General features: G+C 39.4%; 1 protein-coding gene across 3 annotated transcripts in view; it reads left to right on the top strand.

Annotated features, from left to right (window-relative positions):
* The window catches only part of EPB41L4B (erythrocyte membrane protein band 4.1 like 4B), a 287,983-nt gene that overhangs the window by 162,008 nt on the left and 107,246 nt on the right, over nucleotides 1-18,729 (top strand). For 2 of the 3 annotated variants that reach the window (XM_030551497.1, XM_030551496.1), the window contains exon 16: nucleotides 14,215-14,393. In XM_030551497.1, coding sequence (XP_030407357.1) covers nucleotides 14,215-14,393 — 179 coding nt within the window. Of the gene's footprint in view, nucleotides 1-522; nucleotides 2,180-14,214; nucleotides 14,394-18,729 lie in introns of those variants that run through there. The other variant, XM_030551498.1, reaches the window with a different exon arrangement.

Here is an 18,729-nt window from a genome sequence, read left to right as displayed (position 1 = left end):
TTTGTTGGGTTTAACAAGGTGGATGTGTCAGAGTTGAGCAAATGGCAGTATTTGTGGGTGCATGATTGATTGCTTCATTAATGTTACTGTGTTTTTAATTTTTAAGCCTTTGGGAAATAGTACTTCCATTAGCTCAACTTTTTTGCATGATTCTGCATTTATTGCTCATTTGGCAAAGCCACTTAGCCTTGCTGCAGTTAAATTTTTTCCCCTGGAAATTCAGTGGCTTTCAAGCATGAATATTTTTATTTTTAACATTTGAAAGAAAAGATTCTAAAAGTGCTGTGCACATGATCTAATGCAAAGCACATTGAAGGCAATGGAAAGACTCCTAGTGGCTTCAGTGGACTTTACATCAAGCCCATGGTTCTATCCACCACTCCCTTCCATGGCTGTTCACTCTCCATCATTTTTCATGTACATTTTAGAGCCTATCTGATAAACTCATATTACTGTATATCATTCATAGTTGTAAAATTTACTTCCACCTCTCACTAACCAATAACTGTGCAAATGGTACAGGCCACCCTACCATGATGACAGACCATATTGGAAACCAACCACAAGTGGAGATGACCGCAATTTACATTATATCCAGGATCAGAACCAGAAGAATTTAGGAGGAATCCAAAGTATGGTGTACCAAGATAAACTCATGACAACACTTTGAGAAACTGAGTCATCCTAATTTCACCTATCATCTTAGATGATCATTACATTCCATAAGCATTGTCTGTCTTTGCATCATGTTAAAAGTATATTGTGTAAAAAGTGTGTTTCTTAATCTGTAGGGCCATCTTGTTCTTTAGCTAGTGTTCCTAGACAATCTTGAAAGAAATATTTTCAATATTTTTGTAAAAATCTGATAAGTTTTGTGAAAACTGGTCAGAGTTCACTGTGGCTCAAGTTCTGAAATTTTTGTAAATTGTTAAATTTATTGTATTTTTGTGTGACTCTGGGCATGTTTCTTTAAAATATTACACACTACATCTAATTATTTTATCAGCTTGTTTAATTTATGAACCCAATTAAAAAATAAAGGATCAGAAATTTAGTTTCTTAACTGATACAAGAACAGGAGATGTGAAACAAATGAAAAACAGAATCAAAACTCACTTTTGTAATTAAAAATGACTTAAATGTCCAGTGATAAAGGGATCCTGTTGACATAATCAAAGTTGTTTTTTTTTTCCCCACAAAATAAAATTACAGGTGTTTATATAACTTTAAACACAAGTATAGGGAAAACACTAATTTTAAACTTAATAGATTACTCTATTACTACTCAGATTTACTGATTAAACCAATGAGAAATTGCATACTATGCCTAAAGGTAGTATTTGCTGCTATGAACACAAGGAATGTTAAAAAAAATAATAATAATAATGCCTTAATAATGGGTGCTGCTGTCTCTTCTGTTTTTTGTTTTGTTTTGTTTGTTTTTAAATGAAATTGTGAATGTAAACCATGAGGAAACATAAAACTACCTTGTGAAAATTTTTCTCCAAGAGGGTGATTCAAGAGGTAGCTTGTAATCAATGTAGTACTTGAGGGAAGGGGAAATGGGGGTCCTGATTAAATAAAAAAGATGTTAGACTTCTGCGAAGTTGGATGTACACTTTACAAACTCAGGCCCTTACATAGGCGTGACTGGTATTTTGATCACTTGCCTATATTTTACTCAGAAAGTCGTAGTGCCATCTTTATTCATATTTTCTTATTAATTTGGCATTACAACTGATCTTTTGAAGTTTGCTGGAATAGGTAATATCTTTATATTTGGGATATCTTAAACTGGTAGTTTTTTAACTTGATTTTAATAAATATCCATTTGTAAATAGGGATAACCCTGCATTTTTCAGAGCAAATTTGATAGTATATAACTTTGTAAAGTATATTTGTTTACAAATGCTATCATTAATATTTGTTTTGATCTTCCTTGTATGTGCTAAGTACAAATAAACATTCTCAAGCTTCTGGTTTTGTTTTGGATATATTATTATTAATCTGTTTTAAAAGAGTAATGCAATTTTTGGAGAAGTTAGGGGAATGATACACCACTGTGTTAATCCAGTTTTATGCTCGGGTCACGCTGTTGCTACAATAGTGTAATATTGGAGTAACCCAGTGATAATTCAAGCCCAAGATTTTCATTGGAATCCACTGGAAATACTTGAATGTACAGTGCACTGCAATGTGAAAGTGTCAATATAATATGTATAGTCTTCTACTGAGTATTCATCACTTCATGATTCATGATTTTGTTATGGAACTTCATTTGATTTCTATAAATATTGTTTATACTCAGTATTGCTTTTCTGTGCAGTATTTGTTGTTGTTGTATAGGGAGCTGAAGACATTTAGAGCGAAAGATCTTGCCTAAAAGTGCCACGTTAGCCCTATGTTGAAGATTTAAGTGGTGCATAAGCCTTGTGCTAGATCTCTGCATAAGGGTGAATTTTGCCCTTTATGATTATTTGTATATAGCAATTTTCATGCCTGGTACCAAATGGGAAAGCACTTATCTTATGCCTTCTCTATAGATGCACCTCAGATACTCTTAGCTACTTTTTTTAGTGGCATGCCCACCCCTCACTACTCAGTGGTCCTGAATACCTATAACAGCAGTGAGATTCAAGGGTACGGATGGTTGGTATTGCAAGCAATAGGAGCAGGTCGTCTCCTGCTCCCCTTTGCTCCATCCACAGTTGTTTCCTTTGGGGAGGACTAAAAAGGTAAAGGTATGGTCTCCAGTACAGAGAGATTGACGCTGCTGCAATTGATGCAGCAGGGATCGATTTAGCAGGTCTAGTGAAGACCTGCAAAATCAACAGCAGAGCACTCTCCGTTCGACCCCAGTACTCCAGCTCTCCAAGAAGAGTAAGGGAAGTTGACTGGAGAGCATCTCCCATCGATTCAGCACCATGAAGATACTGGGGTAAGTTGACCTAAGCTACATTAACTCCAGTTACATTATTCACATAGCTGGAGTAGCATAACTTAGGTCGACTTATCCCCGTAGTGAAGACAAGCCCAAAGTCTGACATTTTGCATTTAACCTTTCTCTCCAGTGATGCTGCTCTGACTTCTGCCACCACAGTGAACTAGGAAGAGACTCTACCTTTTGAATATGTATTTTAATTTCAAGTTCACTTTGGGGGTTGTTTTTTCTAAAATAGGCACCCCTACTATTTGGAAAGTATGGTTAGCTAATCCGTGATACCAACCTTTGAATGCTCGAAATGCAACTCACCACTTTCACTTCTTAGCAAGGCAGAAACCTTCATGTTTCAAAGCAAAATTCTATTGCTTAGTCTTCTGAAAATGTTTGGTGAATCTGGCTGCTAAAGGTAACTCCTTTAGTTTAAAAATTACTTTCGAAAATCTCTTCCTGTGAGAATTTCAGACTGGATCCCATTTGCAGTCCACTGTAGGAAACCTCTTTTGATATCATAGTTTTCCATTACATTTCATAAAATAATTTAGGTCCATTGTCTATTGAAATAAATGTTTTTATGTCATGTTGTATAGGTTTCCTGCCAGGATTTCCCATGAGAAAGCCACCGGTTATTTATTTAAAGTAGTTCTCAGTTTTATTCCAAATAGTAAAATACACAATAGTTCTATATATACAAAAGTTACTTTTGAAATCTTTCCAGTTGTCCTAAATAAACAGATGCCACCACCTATTGAATGCTAACAAAGCAAGTTTTCCAGGATGCCCATGTACTGTATGTTTTATTTCTGAAAATGTTCTTCATCCTAATTTTTAAAAGTTTAATTTAAAAAATTGTGATTTCCTTTGTATTAGTTGTAAGTACTTTTTAGAAAAACTTTTTGAAGACTTATCCTCTCCTGATCCCACAAGAATTAGAAATGTTGTAGCTATGTAGGTCCCAGGAAATGAGAGAGACAAGGTAGGTGAAGTATTATGTTTTATTGGACCAATTTCCATTGGTGGAAGAGACAAGTTTCCGAGCTTCACAAAACTCTTCTTCAGGTCCAAGTTGGTCCATTAAAATACCTTCTCTCTCTCATACCCCAGTAAGATCTGAAGAAGAGAGAGCCTGTTTTGTCCACTAACTGAAGTTGGTCCAATAAAATATATTACCTCACCTACCTTGTCTCTTTCAAGAATTAGAAATTGCATGATCACAAATGGTGACAAAACTGTCTTTTCTGCAAATTAGAGATGCTATTTGATGAATAGACATCACACCAGGAATCCAAAATTACATTGACTCATGTTCTAGTATATAGTGGAGAGATTCTCAGATGTGCTGGAGCACCAGTTGGTGTTTTCAAGAGGGACTGGGGCTAAGGTGTCTTTATGCCATCTTTCTGTGTTCCTCCCTCCCCCATCTCCCCCAGTACTGAGGGATATCTGACCAGTTCAGTCCCAGCACAATTCAGTGCAGCCTATTTTGTAATGCAGCAATTACTAGACAAAAAAAAAATTCCAGTCTCCCTCTTGCACGGACATCCCTCCTACACCAGGGACTCCTGGAGGTGTTGTAATGCCAGGTCTGTGACTCGGACCAGGTTTGTGTCCCATTGCAACATCAGAATATTGGGCTGGCCCTGAGACTGGGCTGTAGAAACAGGTTCTAGTAATGGGGAAGGTGGCATCCCTTTGAATTAATCCTTCTTACTATGGATTACTTAATCTGTGAGTTTTCTCTTTTCAATTACTTAATCATGAATCACTTTGGCAGCTGAAGTGCAGACTAAAAATGTAAGGGCTATATCATGTAATGCAATTGCACAGCTGTCAGTGTGGGGTGTTCACTCTGACAGAAATAATTGAGTTCTGCCAAAACATGTATCAGTGGGCCGAAATGCAGACTTATCAGGTTCAAGGATGGCTTGCACAAAGGCTATAGAATTAGGTGGAGCATCTAGTATGACAGGTAAGTTGTAACATGTCTTTTGTCTTTCACATCCTAAACCAGTGCACCTGAAGAGCTCTCTTCCATCTTGTAGAAATAGTAGTATAAGAGCTTGCAAATAATTCAGTAAATGTAACCACTGGTGCCAAGTAGTAAGCTGACAGACAGGAAAAATGAAGATGTTCATATGACTTGATTTTCGGCATATGGACTCCCAAGTGGGGTAAAAAAACATAATAAGGGTGTGTGGGAGAGTTTCCCAGCAGTGGGGAGAGGCAGGCTGACTTCGCTCTGCATTTCTTTTTGTTTTGGGGTTTTTTTTTGTGAGGAGTTTTTTTTGTTTTTAAATAAGAGTTCTTCAGAAGTTTCATGTCCTTGATCCAGCAGGAAGCCAGGTCAGTGCTATTCCCCCAGCAACCACTTGGCTTGAATAAAGACCACTGCAGCACAGGCTTACTGAGGACCTAATTCAAAGTCCATGGGAAGACTACGTTGATGGGCTTTGGATCAGGCTGCAAGAACAGTGCAGAGTAGTGTGTTTTCCTTTTGCTTTATAAAGTGGGGAGCTGAGGAGAGCAATATGTATGGGTTACTGCTATTGCTGCAGCACCATTAGTGCTTGACGGTTAGCCAGGAAACAGAAAATTGCTCTCCCTCCCCCCCCCCCTTTTTTTTTTTTTGGTAAGTGTCTGTGTGGATTCTTCAAAGGCCAGGACATGCTGGAATACTTGCTTCTGCCATAAAACAATAGCAACCAAAGAACCTCACTTCGAGAGGTTAACCTGAGCTAGCTTTGCTGGTTAGATGTAGGAACTTGCCCACGTGTTCACTGCACTTGTTCCACATCATAAGGATGACAGCTTGGGATTGCTGGAACTCAGAAGTTCTTTTGTGTAAATAGCATGTTTGCATCACATTTATTTCTGTTTTAAGAGTGAAATGGCTGCACTTGAAAAATACAACTCCATTTTTATTTTTCGTGATTATAATGGTAGTACCTAGGGGCCAACCAAGAAGGAGAGGGGGGCCCATTATGCCACTGTACAAACATAGAAACACATAGTCCCTGTCCCTTTAGTGACTTAGTTTACAGTTTAAATAGAGAAGATAGAGGGTATGGCTACATTTGGAATTTCAAAGCGCTGAAGTGTGAGTGTAGTCAGAGCGGCAGCGCTGGGAGAGAGCTCTCCCAGCGCTGCATGTAAACCACATCCCTTACGGGTGTAGCGTGCAGCGCTGGGAGCCGCGCTCCCAGCGCTGCTGCCCTGATTACACTGACGCTTTACAGCGCTGTATATTGCAGCGCTCAGGGGGGTGTTTTTTCACACCCCGGTTGCAGCGCTGTAAAGTGTGAGTGTAGCCAAGGCCAGACACAGGGTTGAGGAAAGGGACAGAACAAATATACCTCTCCATCAGTGTATATTGTTTGTTGCATTCCCATCCCTAGAGATACACTGAAAAGCAGTCAAATTCTGAGAGAGACAACAATTGCAAGGAGCCAGGTTTTCAAAAGAGCTCAGAGCCCAGCAGCTCCCATTGTTCTCTCAAGTGCCATTGTATTCTGAAAAGTGATGGACATTGTGGGCTTCCATATTGAATGTTTCTGAAAGATTTCCATATCGTGTGCTAAGTTTTTCTTTCTGCCTGACCTGTTCTCTTCCCCCCCACCCCCAAAAACAAACAAACAACACCTAACCTGGGTTCTGAGAGTCAAGCTGGGTTCCTTCCTTCACATGGCTCATCCCCTGTAATAAAGGTTCTGCAGGCCAAATCCCATATCAGTTACTGGCACACCTTTGCAGTCCAGTTTTTGAAGTCTGACCCTTGATAGTTCTTTCAAATAAAACAAATTGTTCCTTAACAGCTAGCCCTGGGATATTTCTGAATGTGGTTTTTAAGCTCTTCAGGGCAAGGATCTCATCATACCTGCCTGAAAACACCTAGCGTACTTATCACTGAATAAATACTAGTACATAGAAAATGTAAATAGAGCTGCATTAACAAACTTTTATATTAATTTACAGTGTGTAATTCTCTTCAGATTTTTTTCTCCATCCCAATTCAGAGATCTGGTAAATACTTTATAATTAAAAATACAGTGTTAATTCAACCATTTGGAGTTAGTAGCATTTGAAGATACTCAGCACCGCGTTGTTTGAGAGAGAGAATCTTTTTTTCAAATCTGTTATCATATGTTCACACTGATCAAAATCAAGTTGACAATGTATGTTCTAAAGCAGTGGTTCTTAACCTTTACTGCAGCCTGCACCCCTTTGGTTCTCAAAATATGTTCTCGCACCCCTTATAAAAAATCATTGAAGTAGGTCAGTTCTTTAAACCTAGATATATATTTGTATATTACAGTAATCATTAAAAAATGTATAATGTTAATAAATAGATAGGTTTGATGAAACAAAGTAGTTGTACTTATGTGCCTGTGCTTAATTTGTGTTTTTGATGATTTACCGTCTAAAAAAAATCTGGCATGTCTTGCACCCTCAAAAGGGCATCTCGCACCCCCCCAGGGGGGTGCATGGACCCCAGGTTAAGAACCACTGTTCTAAAGGACTTCAGAGGGCCGCACTTCTAGAGCAGACATGTGGAGAATGCTTCTGCTCTCCTAGCTATCTGACCAGCTGCACATCCTTTCCTTTTGGTTGTGTTTGAAGTACATTAGTTCTCTCAACTCTGAGCAACCTGCTGCTCCCTGCAGCACACCTTTGTGGTGACAGTTCATCTTCCCTTAGTGATTTGCTGTTTGAGTTGTCTCAATAGACGCTTTCTCTCAAAGACAGAAGTCTCACTAATAATGGTTCTTCCAAGCAGCATGTGACCTGCAAGCACTTTGCAGACCACCAAGGATTGTTCTGTGGACCACTGTTGAAGAACCACTTCACTGAATGATTTATTCACCGAGAGATTAGAAGGACCCCCTTACCTTTTAAAGAAAGAAGGTTGAGGTGATAATCCTACCAAGAGATCATTCAGAAACAGTCTCAAAACTACATTGGCCTTGTCAACCATATTTTCGTTCCCAAATTTGTTAGGCTTTTTTGACCTTGCCATACTTCGTACAGTCTTTTTTCTGTATTTTTTGCATTTTGTTTTTCCTATTTGTTAGTCTGAAGCTTTGAGCTACTGTTCTAAAAAATCTCCCCATTTTTATTTTTATTTTAAAGCTAATTTTTGACTTACTAGAAGAACAGTCCAGAAAAGGAGCACTTTTTAAAAATTTTAGTCACTTGCTAAAAAAAGTTTAAGTAATTTGAAGAGTAGTTAAAAAAAAAAGTGATTATATTTAAAAGCCACATTTTTGCCAACAAAATGTTTTGTTGCTCAGTCATGTCCCCCTGAAGAACTGAAAGGAGCAGCCATTGAATACAGTTGGCAGTAGGAAATGCTGATCTAACACAGTTGTTATATAAACTTCAACCTTCGCTTGACTGTGTCTTGGATTTCCCTGTAGGGCCTTTAGGTTTTTGCCTCCCTGGTTCCTTATGCCTCTGAGAGAGGATCCCCAACCCTTTTATGATCCTGGATTTAGAAACACCTGATCAAAACTTAGAGTGACTCAACAATAATTTCAGCACATCTTCATTCTGGTTTTAAACTTGTGTAAGTAAACTTGGTTTTACTTCTGGTTTTACTTCTGGTTTTAAACTTGTGTAAGGGTAGCTCATCGGAAGAGCTAATCATTCCTATGTATGGTCCTAGAAATATCTTCCTAGTTAAAGTCCACTTAGTCATGTACCCTCTAGAGGTGTCTTTAGGAATGAAATGGGCTCCTCTGGACCATCTTCAGTTGCTTCGCACCTGCAATATGATTTCGTAATTTTCCTAGTATGGATGCATATAGTAGAGTTTTCATACCTTCATCTACACCACACCACCAAGCATGTAGGCCTTGTGATGCACTTTCTTTCTCCCTGTTTATCTCCCATCTGCTCTATGACCATCCCTTTTGTTATATTGTTTGCATGCAGTAAAGCCCTTTCCAGATAATCTGCTCCAGCGCATGTACCAGATGTGGTAGTTAGCCAGTATTTTCACAAACCAGGTTCACTCTCTCCTCATTCCTATCCACAAAGAAAGCATAAATGTTTGTTTGCCTTATAGCTATTCTCGTGCACACTTAGTGTCACATTCTGAGCTTTACAGTCTATAGTAACACGTTGCACGTATCGGGTGCTTTACAGGGTTAAAGAAAGTTACAAACCTTAACTAAAATTAAAGGTTTTGAGCTTTTCATGAAATTTTGGGAGAAGATGAGAAGATTGAAAATTGAAATTTTTTAAATGTGTTAGCAGAGAAAATGACCACAAGTGATTTTACTGTATGTTTTAAGGTTGCTTTTAACCCAAGACAGTAAAGAAAATTAAAATTTCTAAATGACAGAAATGTTGCAGCACTTGAATAGGAAATAAAGGTGAATCATTTAAAGGTCTCTCTTTCACAACCCAGGGAGATATTCCATTATGTTGGGACACAATTTGATCTCCACTGTTATCATATATATCTCATGAGAGCCTACAGGGCCATGCAGCAACTCTCTTTGCATGCACCAACCCTGGGTGAAATGACCTATTGTAATGAACCACATGGTACCTTGGAGGTTAAGAGGGAGATTTAAGACACAAGTGAAAGTTAAGCCCCAAGACCTACTGAAAGTCAAAGGGAGATTGACTTCCATTTATGCCTAACTCCCATTAGTGCTTTTTTGAAAACCTCCTCAAACAGTCAAACAGGTATGCTTATACCAGCACTCACCATCCTTAGGGAGCACAGTTAAAACTCTTCTTGAGTTTTGAAAGGTATTATTTTGACAAAGTGATAGGTGAGATATCTCCTAATAGAGCTAGATGAGTGGCAGGGGATTCCCAGCACATTTAGTTCAAAGAATACTGTGTAGACCTGATGCTGTAGAAAGACATCAGCAAGCTGCAAATCGCCAAATAAGGCATTCTGCAGGCTTTGGATGGGAGGATGGAGGGAGCAGTGTAGACACACATTTGAAATGCTAAGCCTTTTTAAATATGAAGAGGTTACAGTGCTTAGTTCGGAGGGAACGCTCTTACAGAAATGGATACAGGTGTGACACTTGTTGAAAGTCAAACAAAATATCACTCCCCAATCTAGAAGCCTTTATTTATTAATCACCATCCACCAGTTGGGGGGAGGGGGGGCAGTGACAACCTAGACCCACTGAATGTACTAGCATTCCCATGGCCAGAGTAGTCCATACATCCCTTCCCTCACTCACTGCTAGAGCACAACACAGGGAACTGCTCTAAGACACTGGATTACCAGAGTCCTCAAAACCACATGGAGGCAGAGGCCCACCAATCACCTCCCAATTACTGCATTAGGCCCCTGGGAAGCACCTAGACTGCAACAGACACCATGGGTGAAAGGGAGCCTTCACAGCCCATCTCTGTGATATTGACTAAGGCCATTCTTGTGAAATCCTCAGTAGGACGGTGGGAGAATTTCCCAGTTGAACGGAGATGATTGCTGGGAGGATGGGATGGAAAGACAGGTCAGAAGCTAAGGTTTGCTCTGTGTGAGGATGGAGGCAATGATGTTGTGAAGTGATGATAAGACAGTGAAGGGGGAGGGCTGGATGGCAGGAAAATATAAAAGTTTTAATTGAATAAGCCACATGTTATAAGTAATGTTTGATACAGTGCTAGGCTTTAGAAGTAGCAATGGAAATGGGGTAAATGAAAGGGGCGAAGAAGTTGAAAAATGTGTATTGTATCATCTGTCCTACCACTTTGTTTGTATGCTCCCTTTTTTGGTAAGATTAAAATAGTTTTGAGGTCAAGGGCTACGTATCTGAAGTTTAGACTTCTACCAGCTTTGTGGAAAATGCAGCTAGTAGAATAATGCGGGTCAGCTGGTGGCCCAGGAGTTGGCAATGAACTGATTTAGAATGAAGCGTTAGTCTTTCTCTTTTAGAATGCGGGCAGTATTGCACTACTTCTTTTCTCAATGTTCAAGTAATCTATTACGTAATAAGCTAGTAGGGCTTGTCAGGAAGACACTAAAGTAGGAGAACAGGTGGAGTGTTACAGCAAAGGGAAAAGTTGCAGAAAGGTAAATAGGCAGAGCATCAAAGAAAGATGCAATATGAGGAAAGGATGTAGGGTAGCAAAATTATCTTTTAAGACATTAAAATCAAGGTGGAATTTTGGCATACTAGGAAGGTCAAAAGAAATATGAGAAAATACGGAAGTTTACTCATACAAACAACTAGGTGTCTATAACAATGGAAAAACTAGAGGTCTTATGTGATCAAAACTTTGTTTTGGTTGGCATTACATTGCTGGGGGAAAAACATAATGCAATGTCAGTTCAAACAGGCAAGATATATCCAGGAGAGAGAGGGAAAGGAAAGCGGAGAAGTCATTGAGCAGAAGAGTAGAGAAAGATAATGTTTCAATTCTCTGGGTTAAAATAAAGAGCATGAAGAACAGAGAAGACCCAATGAGGTACCTATGCTAGAGTACACCAAACCATGGAGAGGTGGAGTTCAAGGTCTGTACTTCTAGAAGTTTTGCCTTTATGTGTGTTGGAAATGTAATATTAAGACTTCCAAATGCCTTTAAATGAAACACTGTTGGTTACATGGAATGGGTAATCTGGATTCCTCAGGCTTGAGATTTTGGATTGGGTAATTCCAAGTCTGTCATGTGTAAGGCCAGTTCACTAGGTCAGAAGCTGCAGCCGTAGTTGTTCTCTGACTCACCAGTTTCATGATGAACTCCCACAGAACCTCATATAGGGGTGAGGGCGGGTTGTGATTATTGTCCTATCCTTCAAATGGACACAGGGAACCAGCCATGAGGGTGAGTTCGAATATCTGTCAGTCACTTTTGACCCTGAAGAAGGATAGAAATTTATAGTTCTTTTGTGAAGAGTGACCACCACGTTAAATGAGGGATTTCACATCTCAGGTTGCTGAGCTGGTGTTTGCGCTGCTGTTGGATTCCTTATAGTTCACTGCCCATAGGGACTTCAACATTCACATGAACATAATCTTTGTTGAGCTAACTCTTTACTTCCTTGACATGATGGACTTCCCTGGGTTTTACCTGTAAGGTTGAGTCCTTTACCCAGATAGTCAAGAAATATTTCCACAGAGCTAGGGATATGCTCAATCTGATTGCAAAGCTGATTAAGATACTCAAATAATTTCCTCCATTTCAATATGGCAGCTATTTCACATCCATATCAACCTCTGAGACTTGATTTATGAAGTTTTATGGTCTCATTGATGTTGATGGACAACTGGGTTGCCTCTTTCAACCAGTGTCTATCTGCTCACCTGCAGCTATTATCATTTTTTAAAGGGGATCCTCAGCTCTATGATCCTTTACCATATTCTGGTTTAATGGTGATCTGTGTGTCTTGAAACAGTTGAATTATATAAAGGATGGCAGATAAGTCACCTGGAATCTGATCTTTTCTACAGAACATTCATTTGTATGTTCAGAAGAGCTATAACATAAGACAAAAAAAGTTAATTGTCCTCAATCTTAGACACCTAAAAAAGATTGTCTAGATGAACTCTCATTTAGTGTGCAGTCTCATTATCCTGGACTGATTTGTCCCATAAGAATTTCCTTCAGTTGACTAGTGTCAGGTTATTTTCTCCAAACTTTTAGAATTTGAGAACTACAGGCTCCAGATGGCTTGTCATCTACTGTTTGCATTTGGTTTGTAAGGATAATATTTCTCATCTTCTGGGCTTCTCAAGACCTACCACTTGTAGATCTGAGCCATATTTATCCTGGTCACTTAAGAAAAGGGGGGTAACTATGGTGCCATTACTGGCAATCCATTCCAATGTCTTGCTTTGTGAGAAGAGGCTTCCAACTGTCCTTAAACGTGCAGCGGTCCACTTCCTCCCTAATGAACCAACTTTTGACATTGAAGTGCTGGTCAGTTACGACCAGCCAGAGCCTCCCATACAGTTAGAAAAGTGTATTGAGAAGGCCATCATTATTGGAGAGGTACAAAGTTATGCACTTTGATACAGCTTTTGAAATAATACAATGTTTGTTGGCAAATGACTGGTTAATATTTCTTTGGGAGGACGGACAGTTTGCAGTGAACAAAATTTTTTTCTACATAGTATACAGTCTGGTTGGAAATAGTCTGCTTATTTTTCCTTCTAATTCTTCAGTTTGTCTTTACTGCATGTTTTCCAGTTTTTCTCTCTTTAGTTGTAAGCTGCCAGCAGGTGGATAAATGGTATCTCTTCATATGTTCTAAATAGGCTGGATATTCTCTTCTTTTTCAGTTTAGTGTTCCAAAAACTGCTACGATTTTGAATATTAGTACATTTATAAAATGATACAGAATACTTTTTCAACTATTTAAAAACTTATAATATTCCATTTTATTTGCACTAATCTGCATAGGTGGTATAAAGCATTTACTGTTTTTTGGTTGCTGGAATTAAGAAGCAATCAACATCTACCTTAGCCATTTCAAGTAATAACTTTATATAGTACCTATACAATTATTGAAGAAAGTGTATGTTAGTATCTGAATTAAGGACAAAGTTTTACTAGGATCTCAACCTGGTCGTCATTTCTGCATGCACAATTGTTGCATGCTGTTATTCTCTTACAGAAATATTTATATGTACAAAATGTATTTGTACTTTATTTACCAGTACAAATGTGATTTCATTGTTGGCACAAGTAAATGCTCAACTAAGGATACTTTTTTTCAGAATTTTATTATTTCCAATATGTGTCTCACTTTTCCAAAGAGCATTTTCACCATTTTGCCCAGAGGCTCATTCAACCTCAGTAGTGTGAAATTACTCTGATCTCATTCTCTGGATTCTCTCAGTAAGTCAAACCACACTGAGGATGAATTGCTGTGGTGTGACCTGGGCATTCTCCTACCACAAATGAAAATACAAATCTCCATATGAGGGGTTTTGATGTTTCCTTAGATTCAAGTTCCAGACCACATATCACTTAAATTGGAGTCATGTCATATTTTTTTAGGGAAGCAACATTTGCATTTAAAGCAGAAAATAATTCACAAATGAAAATCTTACCATCTTGCTGTGCATGCCTCCCATTGGTGCAAAGCGTTAGGTTAGACTATGTGCCAGGTTTTTGTTTTTTTTCCCCAGTTAAATTGAAATGAATTAATCTTAAATGAGTGGAGTACTTAGCTTACAAAAATTAAAGAACCTTCTTGAAAACTCGACCTTGTCCAAGAAAAGCAGTTTAAATTCCCAAAAAGCATAATTGCTTTGTCACTTTAAAAGATTCTAATTTGAATTGAATTTGTTTCACAGCTACCCCTTAAACAACACTGACCTTCATCAGTTCAACACTGAAGAAAATGGTGGAGCACCATTTACCACAAAAATGTCTGGAAGGCATCACCACCACCACCATCGGCATCACCATCACCACTCTAATTATGGAGTAATTGTTCCCGACAACAAAGATATTGTTTCTGGAGTTCCAAATAGTAAGTCTATTAAATGTAACAGAATTTCAGTAATTACTCTGGCATGACATTTTTCACAGGCAAGGAAACAGAGCATCAAAGAAGGGGAGCTATTGCATTTCAGGTTTTCTCAATGAAGAGCATACTTTCTATTCTCAAATTTCACAGTTGATGCAAATTAATCAGGATTCAGAATTTTCTGTCTCTGCTGCTGAATGCTTGGTTACAGGGTCTGGCAATTAATTTGAATTCCATAACTGAACAACCACTAGATTAGTCATCGAGTTAGATGCTTGGCACAGGATGATATATTTCGTTATTATTATTTATATATTGTCACAGGCATAGCCCTTTCTATCCTCCTCTTCTTCTGTGCCCCCAGCCGGTCCATGTGTCTGGTTCCCACTTTTCTCCTCACTCCTTTTAATTTGAATCAAGCAGCTTTCTTCTTCATGGTATCTGGGCACGAGCAGGAAAAGCATTAAGAGCACAGGACAGACAGTCTCCCTGCCCTCTGGTCCAGTGTCCAGCTCTACAGCCTCCCCCCAGCGTAAGGAAAAGCAATTGCAAGAAATTGCTAGAGGCTGGAACGTGATCAATGCAGATGGAATCATCAAGTCACTGTCACACCTCTACTGAACATGTGCAAATGGCAAAAAATCAGGAATAATTCACATTATACTAAATATTTATAACCAGCTCTGAGAGGGTTAAGCCTCAGCCTATCTAAATTTACAGTCAGTCAGTTCATGCAAGCAGTTGAACAAAAAAATGCAGCATGGCTTCTGTGAAGTTTCTGTTACAATATTTACTATTCCAACCCTTGTGATTGCTAATTTTCCCCCTAAAGTACAGAAAAATGTGTCAACAGGATTTTGATTTTGTTTCAAAATCAATTAGAAGTAAGTATAGCTTGCAAACTGTTTCCACATGCACAGCATAATATAGTCTCCAAGTTTACCCTGCAGGTATTTTATCCTGACATTGACTTTAAAAACAAAGATGGTTTTCTATGTACGACATACAGTGGGTGTTCCTAGGGATCGTGTAATTTTTTCCCCACTTTACTTAAGCCTGGTCTACACACAGTTTTTTTTCTCCTAATTTGGTTAAGGGTGTGATTGTTTACCCAAAGAGTTAAATTGGTACTACCCCTGTTTTGTGGGACAAGGCTATAGTGATATAAACACCTTTCTGTCAGTATAACTGCATCCACATTAGGAGGTTTTACTGCTTTAACTATGCCTGTTTCAAAATGGTATAGTTAAAGATGTACATAGTATGTGTGTAGAAAAACCCTTAAACTGATTTGTTTCTGAAAATGGGGCCATTTTTGTAAGAAATTAATGCATCATTAAATGCATACCAACCATGCAGGAAGTTGGAATGATATAATGTTTATGAATTAACAACATTGCCAATGAGATGTTGATTACATCCATCAGTTTGCTGCTCTGCCAGCTGAATGGAGCTGTTGCTGCTCCAGACTCAGATCTTTCCATCCCACTCAAAAGCCTATGGAAGAGGGCTCTGAGGCAGCAAATCTTCCTGGCAGAGTTCTTTCTCACCTGACCCATTATAGGGTCAGAGTTTGTATCCCTGATAAATAAGCGTATATACTTTGCAGTTCTGTGGGATGCCCAAGCCATGTGCTCAGAGGCCTTGTGCCTTTGGAGCAACTCTGGCCCCAGACTCTCTGCTACACTGAAAATTTTATCAGGTGAACAAGTGCACCACAGGACCCTGGAAAGGTGTGCAGGAGTTGAGGGAGGGTTACTTTACGCTTCGTATGTACTTCATTAGGAGGCTTTCAACAGCACATGTACTGGAACCACTATCTCAGGGGCACTTGGGAACATGTTTGTTAATTGCCCAACCAGCAAAAACAGTATTCACCTGGCACGTGGAGACAATGGTGCTATGGTAGATAAGGATTTAAATATACCGATTTGTGTATCTAAATTTGATTTGTGGACACTTTGTGAATTAGTTGAATTGTTAGAACAACCTTCACTGGACAAATTGGTCACAGTCAACTTGGTTCCAGTTGGTCAGCCAGTTAGAGCATTCCTCTTCCACTATCTCCAAACTCACAACACAAAAAGAGAATTAGTCCTGGCTGTTACTTCTCTGATTCGAAATGAGACTCAGTGGAGCACCACTTTTGACAAGCTTGCTCTGCTGGAACAGAAAAGGGCACTACTTGTCTTTTACATGCCGGATCTTGGTACCAACCTACCAATTCCATCCAACTGGAGTGTTTTAGAGATTGTGGACTCCCTGCAGATTTCTCTGAGCAGACTGTTCCTTATGGGAAGCACTGCCCTGAGGCTACCATCATACGATGCTTGGTCAGTTGACCCAACCCCACTGCTCCATACCCAAACCCAAGAGTCAGAGAATAACTAGCACAGGTGGAATTGTGTCCTACTCCCCTTGAAAGGCCACTGTAACAAGTGAGGTCTTCTTCCCAGCTTGCTAAGAATTCACTGCCCAGCCCACAGACTCTTTTATACAGTTTTATTGTCCCAACTTAGGTCAAATCAACAAAAACATAGTTATGCAACTGTTACATACCAGAGCACAATCTAGACTAATAAGTAGCTGTGTCACTCCTGCCCTGTAACCTGGGGTGCCCTTTACAATGCCTTACTGCTGTAGCCTCCAGTATGTAAGTCATTCCCAGCTATGTCTGTGTGGTGCAGCCAGTCAGCCACGCTTTGGCTCTTACGAGACTTGGTTATGCTGCAGGGTGACCCCAACACACCCACAGTCCAAGATCTTCCCCACAAACTGTTTGTCGTGTACTGCGCAGCTCTCTCCTGGACAATAAAAATATATTAAGTCTGTTATTTCTTTAAGGAAGTAATATGCACACAACTTGTTACCCCAACTGGAGTTACCCAGACATTTCAAATTGAACACACTAAATTAGATAAAACAGTAAAACAAGTTTATTAACTACAAAGAGAGAGATTTTAAGTGCAATTTTAAGTAGAGGCATAAAAGTCAGATATGGTTACAAGAAAAATAAAGATGAAACATTTACTAATGCCTAACTTAACGAACTATATTAAATGTAGAGCAGAGTTTCTCACCACTTGCTCCAGCAGATTACTAACCAAACTCTCGGGTCTGGACTACTCCCCCAGAGTCCAATGGCTGCTTCCTTTGTCTTTTCAAGTACAGTGAATGTGATGAGCAGAAAGAGAGTGAGAGGTGCCTTGGGGTGTTTGCCCCTCCTTTTTATAGTTTCAGTTCCCTTCTTGAAAAATGTTTCCAGCTGAGACCCAGGAGACAAAGAGGCTGTGTGGAAGGATATTCCCTGCTGGGTTTTTTTTCCACCTGTTTGAACTTCCTTTGTTTCCCATCCCCGCGTGATGACTGTTTACTGCTTAGATGCAAGTTAAGGCAAGCATACATTCCTTCCTTTGTTTAGGACAGATCTGACTTCTGCCTGGGCAGGGCTGTGGGGTTTGAAACATGGGTTAATAACATCATAGAGGGGAACCTTGTAACTTCACATACAATATTACCACACATATTTCACCAGGACATTACTGACCAGCAGATTATGAGTTTTCAAATGCTATCTTGCAAGGCATATTTTGTGCAAAAGATTATTACAGTAGTGTGCAGGGTGTGAATACATGAGTGTATTCTGTCACGGCAGTTTGCCCAGGGCTACAGTTATCAGGGCTTTCTCTGACTTTAGTACTTAGGTTCCGTTTGCCTTCACTCCCAGCTAGCATTGGCTATCCTAGCTCTCCAAAGCTCCCTGTTCCCAGTGATAGCCCCACAGCCCTTCAGTCTGAACCTTTCCAGGCTCTCAGCCTGACTCATTCAGCTCCTCCTCACTGGGAGCGGATCTCTTTCTAAGCCCTCTTTTTTAAAGCTCAGCTGGCGTCAGTTGTCCAGCCACAGGCATGCTGGCCCTGCTCCATCTTAAAAGGCTAGTGTCACCCTGTGACAGCTAGCCCTATCCTGTAACACAGAATTTTATTGATTTGGCTTTTAAACTCTCTGCTGGGATAAATTTGGAAATATTTCCCCCCAAACACAGAGTGGCAGCTACAAAGCTGTAAATTAAGAATCCAAGACAATTTCAGGATCTGATTAATTTTTTTAATTGGATTCTTCAAATTCCTACTTACATTATTTCAACTGAATCTTGTGATGGGTCTGAAGAAAAGGCTGATCTTACTCATGAGGGTACTAAAAGGAGCATTCTGGCTTTCTACCAGAGTCCCAAGACAGTGTGAATGGTGGGAAGTGTGTAAGAGGAAGAATTCAAGCACAGAGAGAAGGAAATGGTAATACTGGTGTATGATGCCGGGGAATGAAATGACGTGGGGAC

The sequence above is a fragment of the Gopherus evgoodei genome, chromosome 2 (genome assembly GCF_007399415.2).
Source record: "Gopherus evgoodei ecotype Sinaloan lineage chromosome 2, rGopEvg1_v1.p, whole genome shotgun sequence".
Lineage (NCBI taxonomy): Eukaryota > Metazoa > Chordata > Testudines > Testudinidae > Gopherus > Gopherus evgoodei.
The sequence above is the reverse complement of the archived record's forward strand: the minus strand, read 5'-3'. Positions and strand labels throughout refer to the sequence as shown.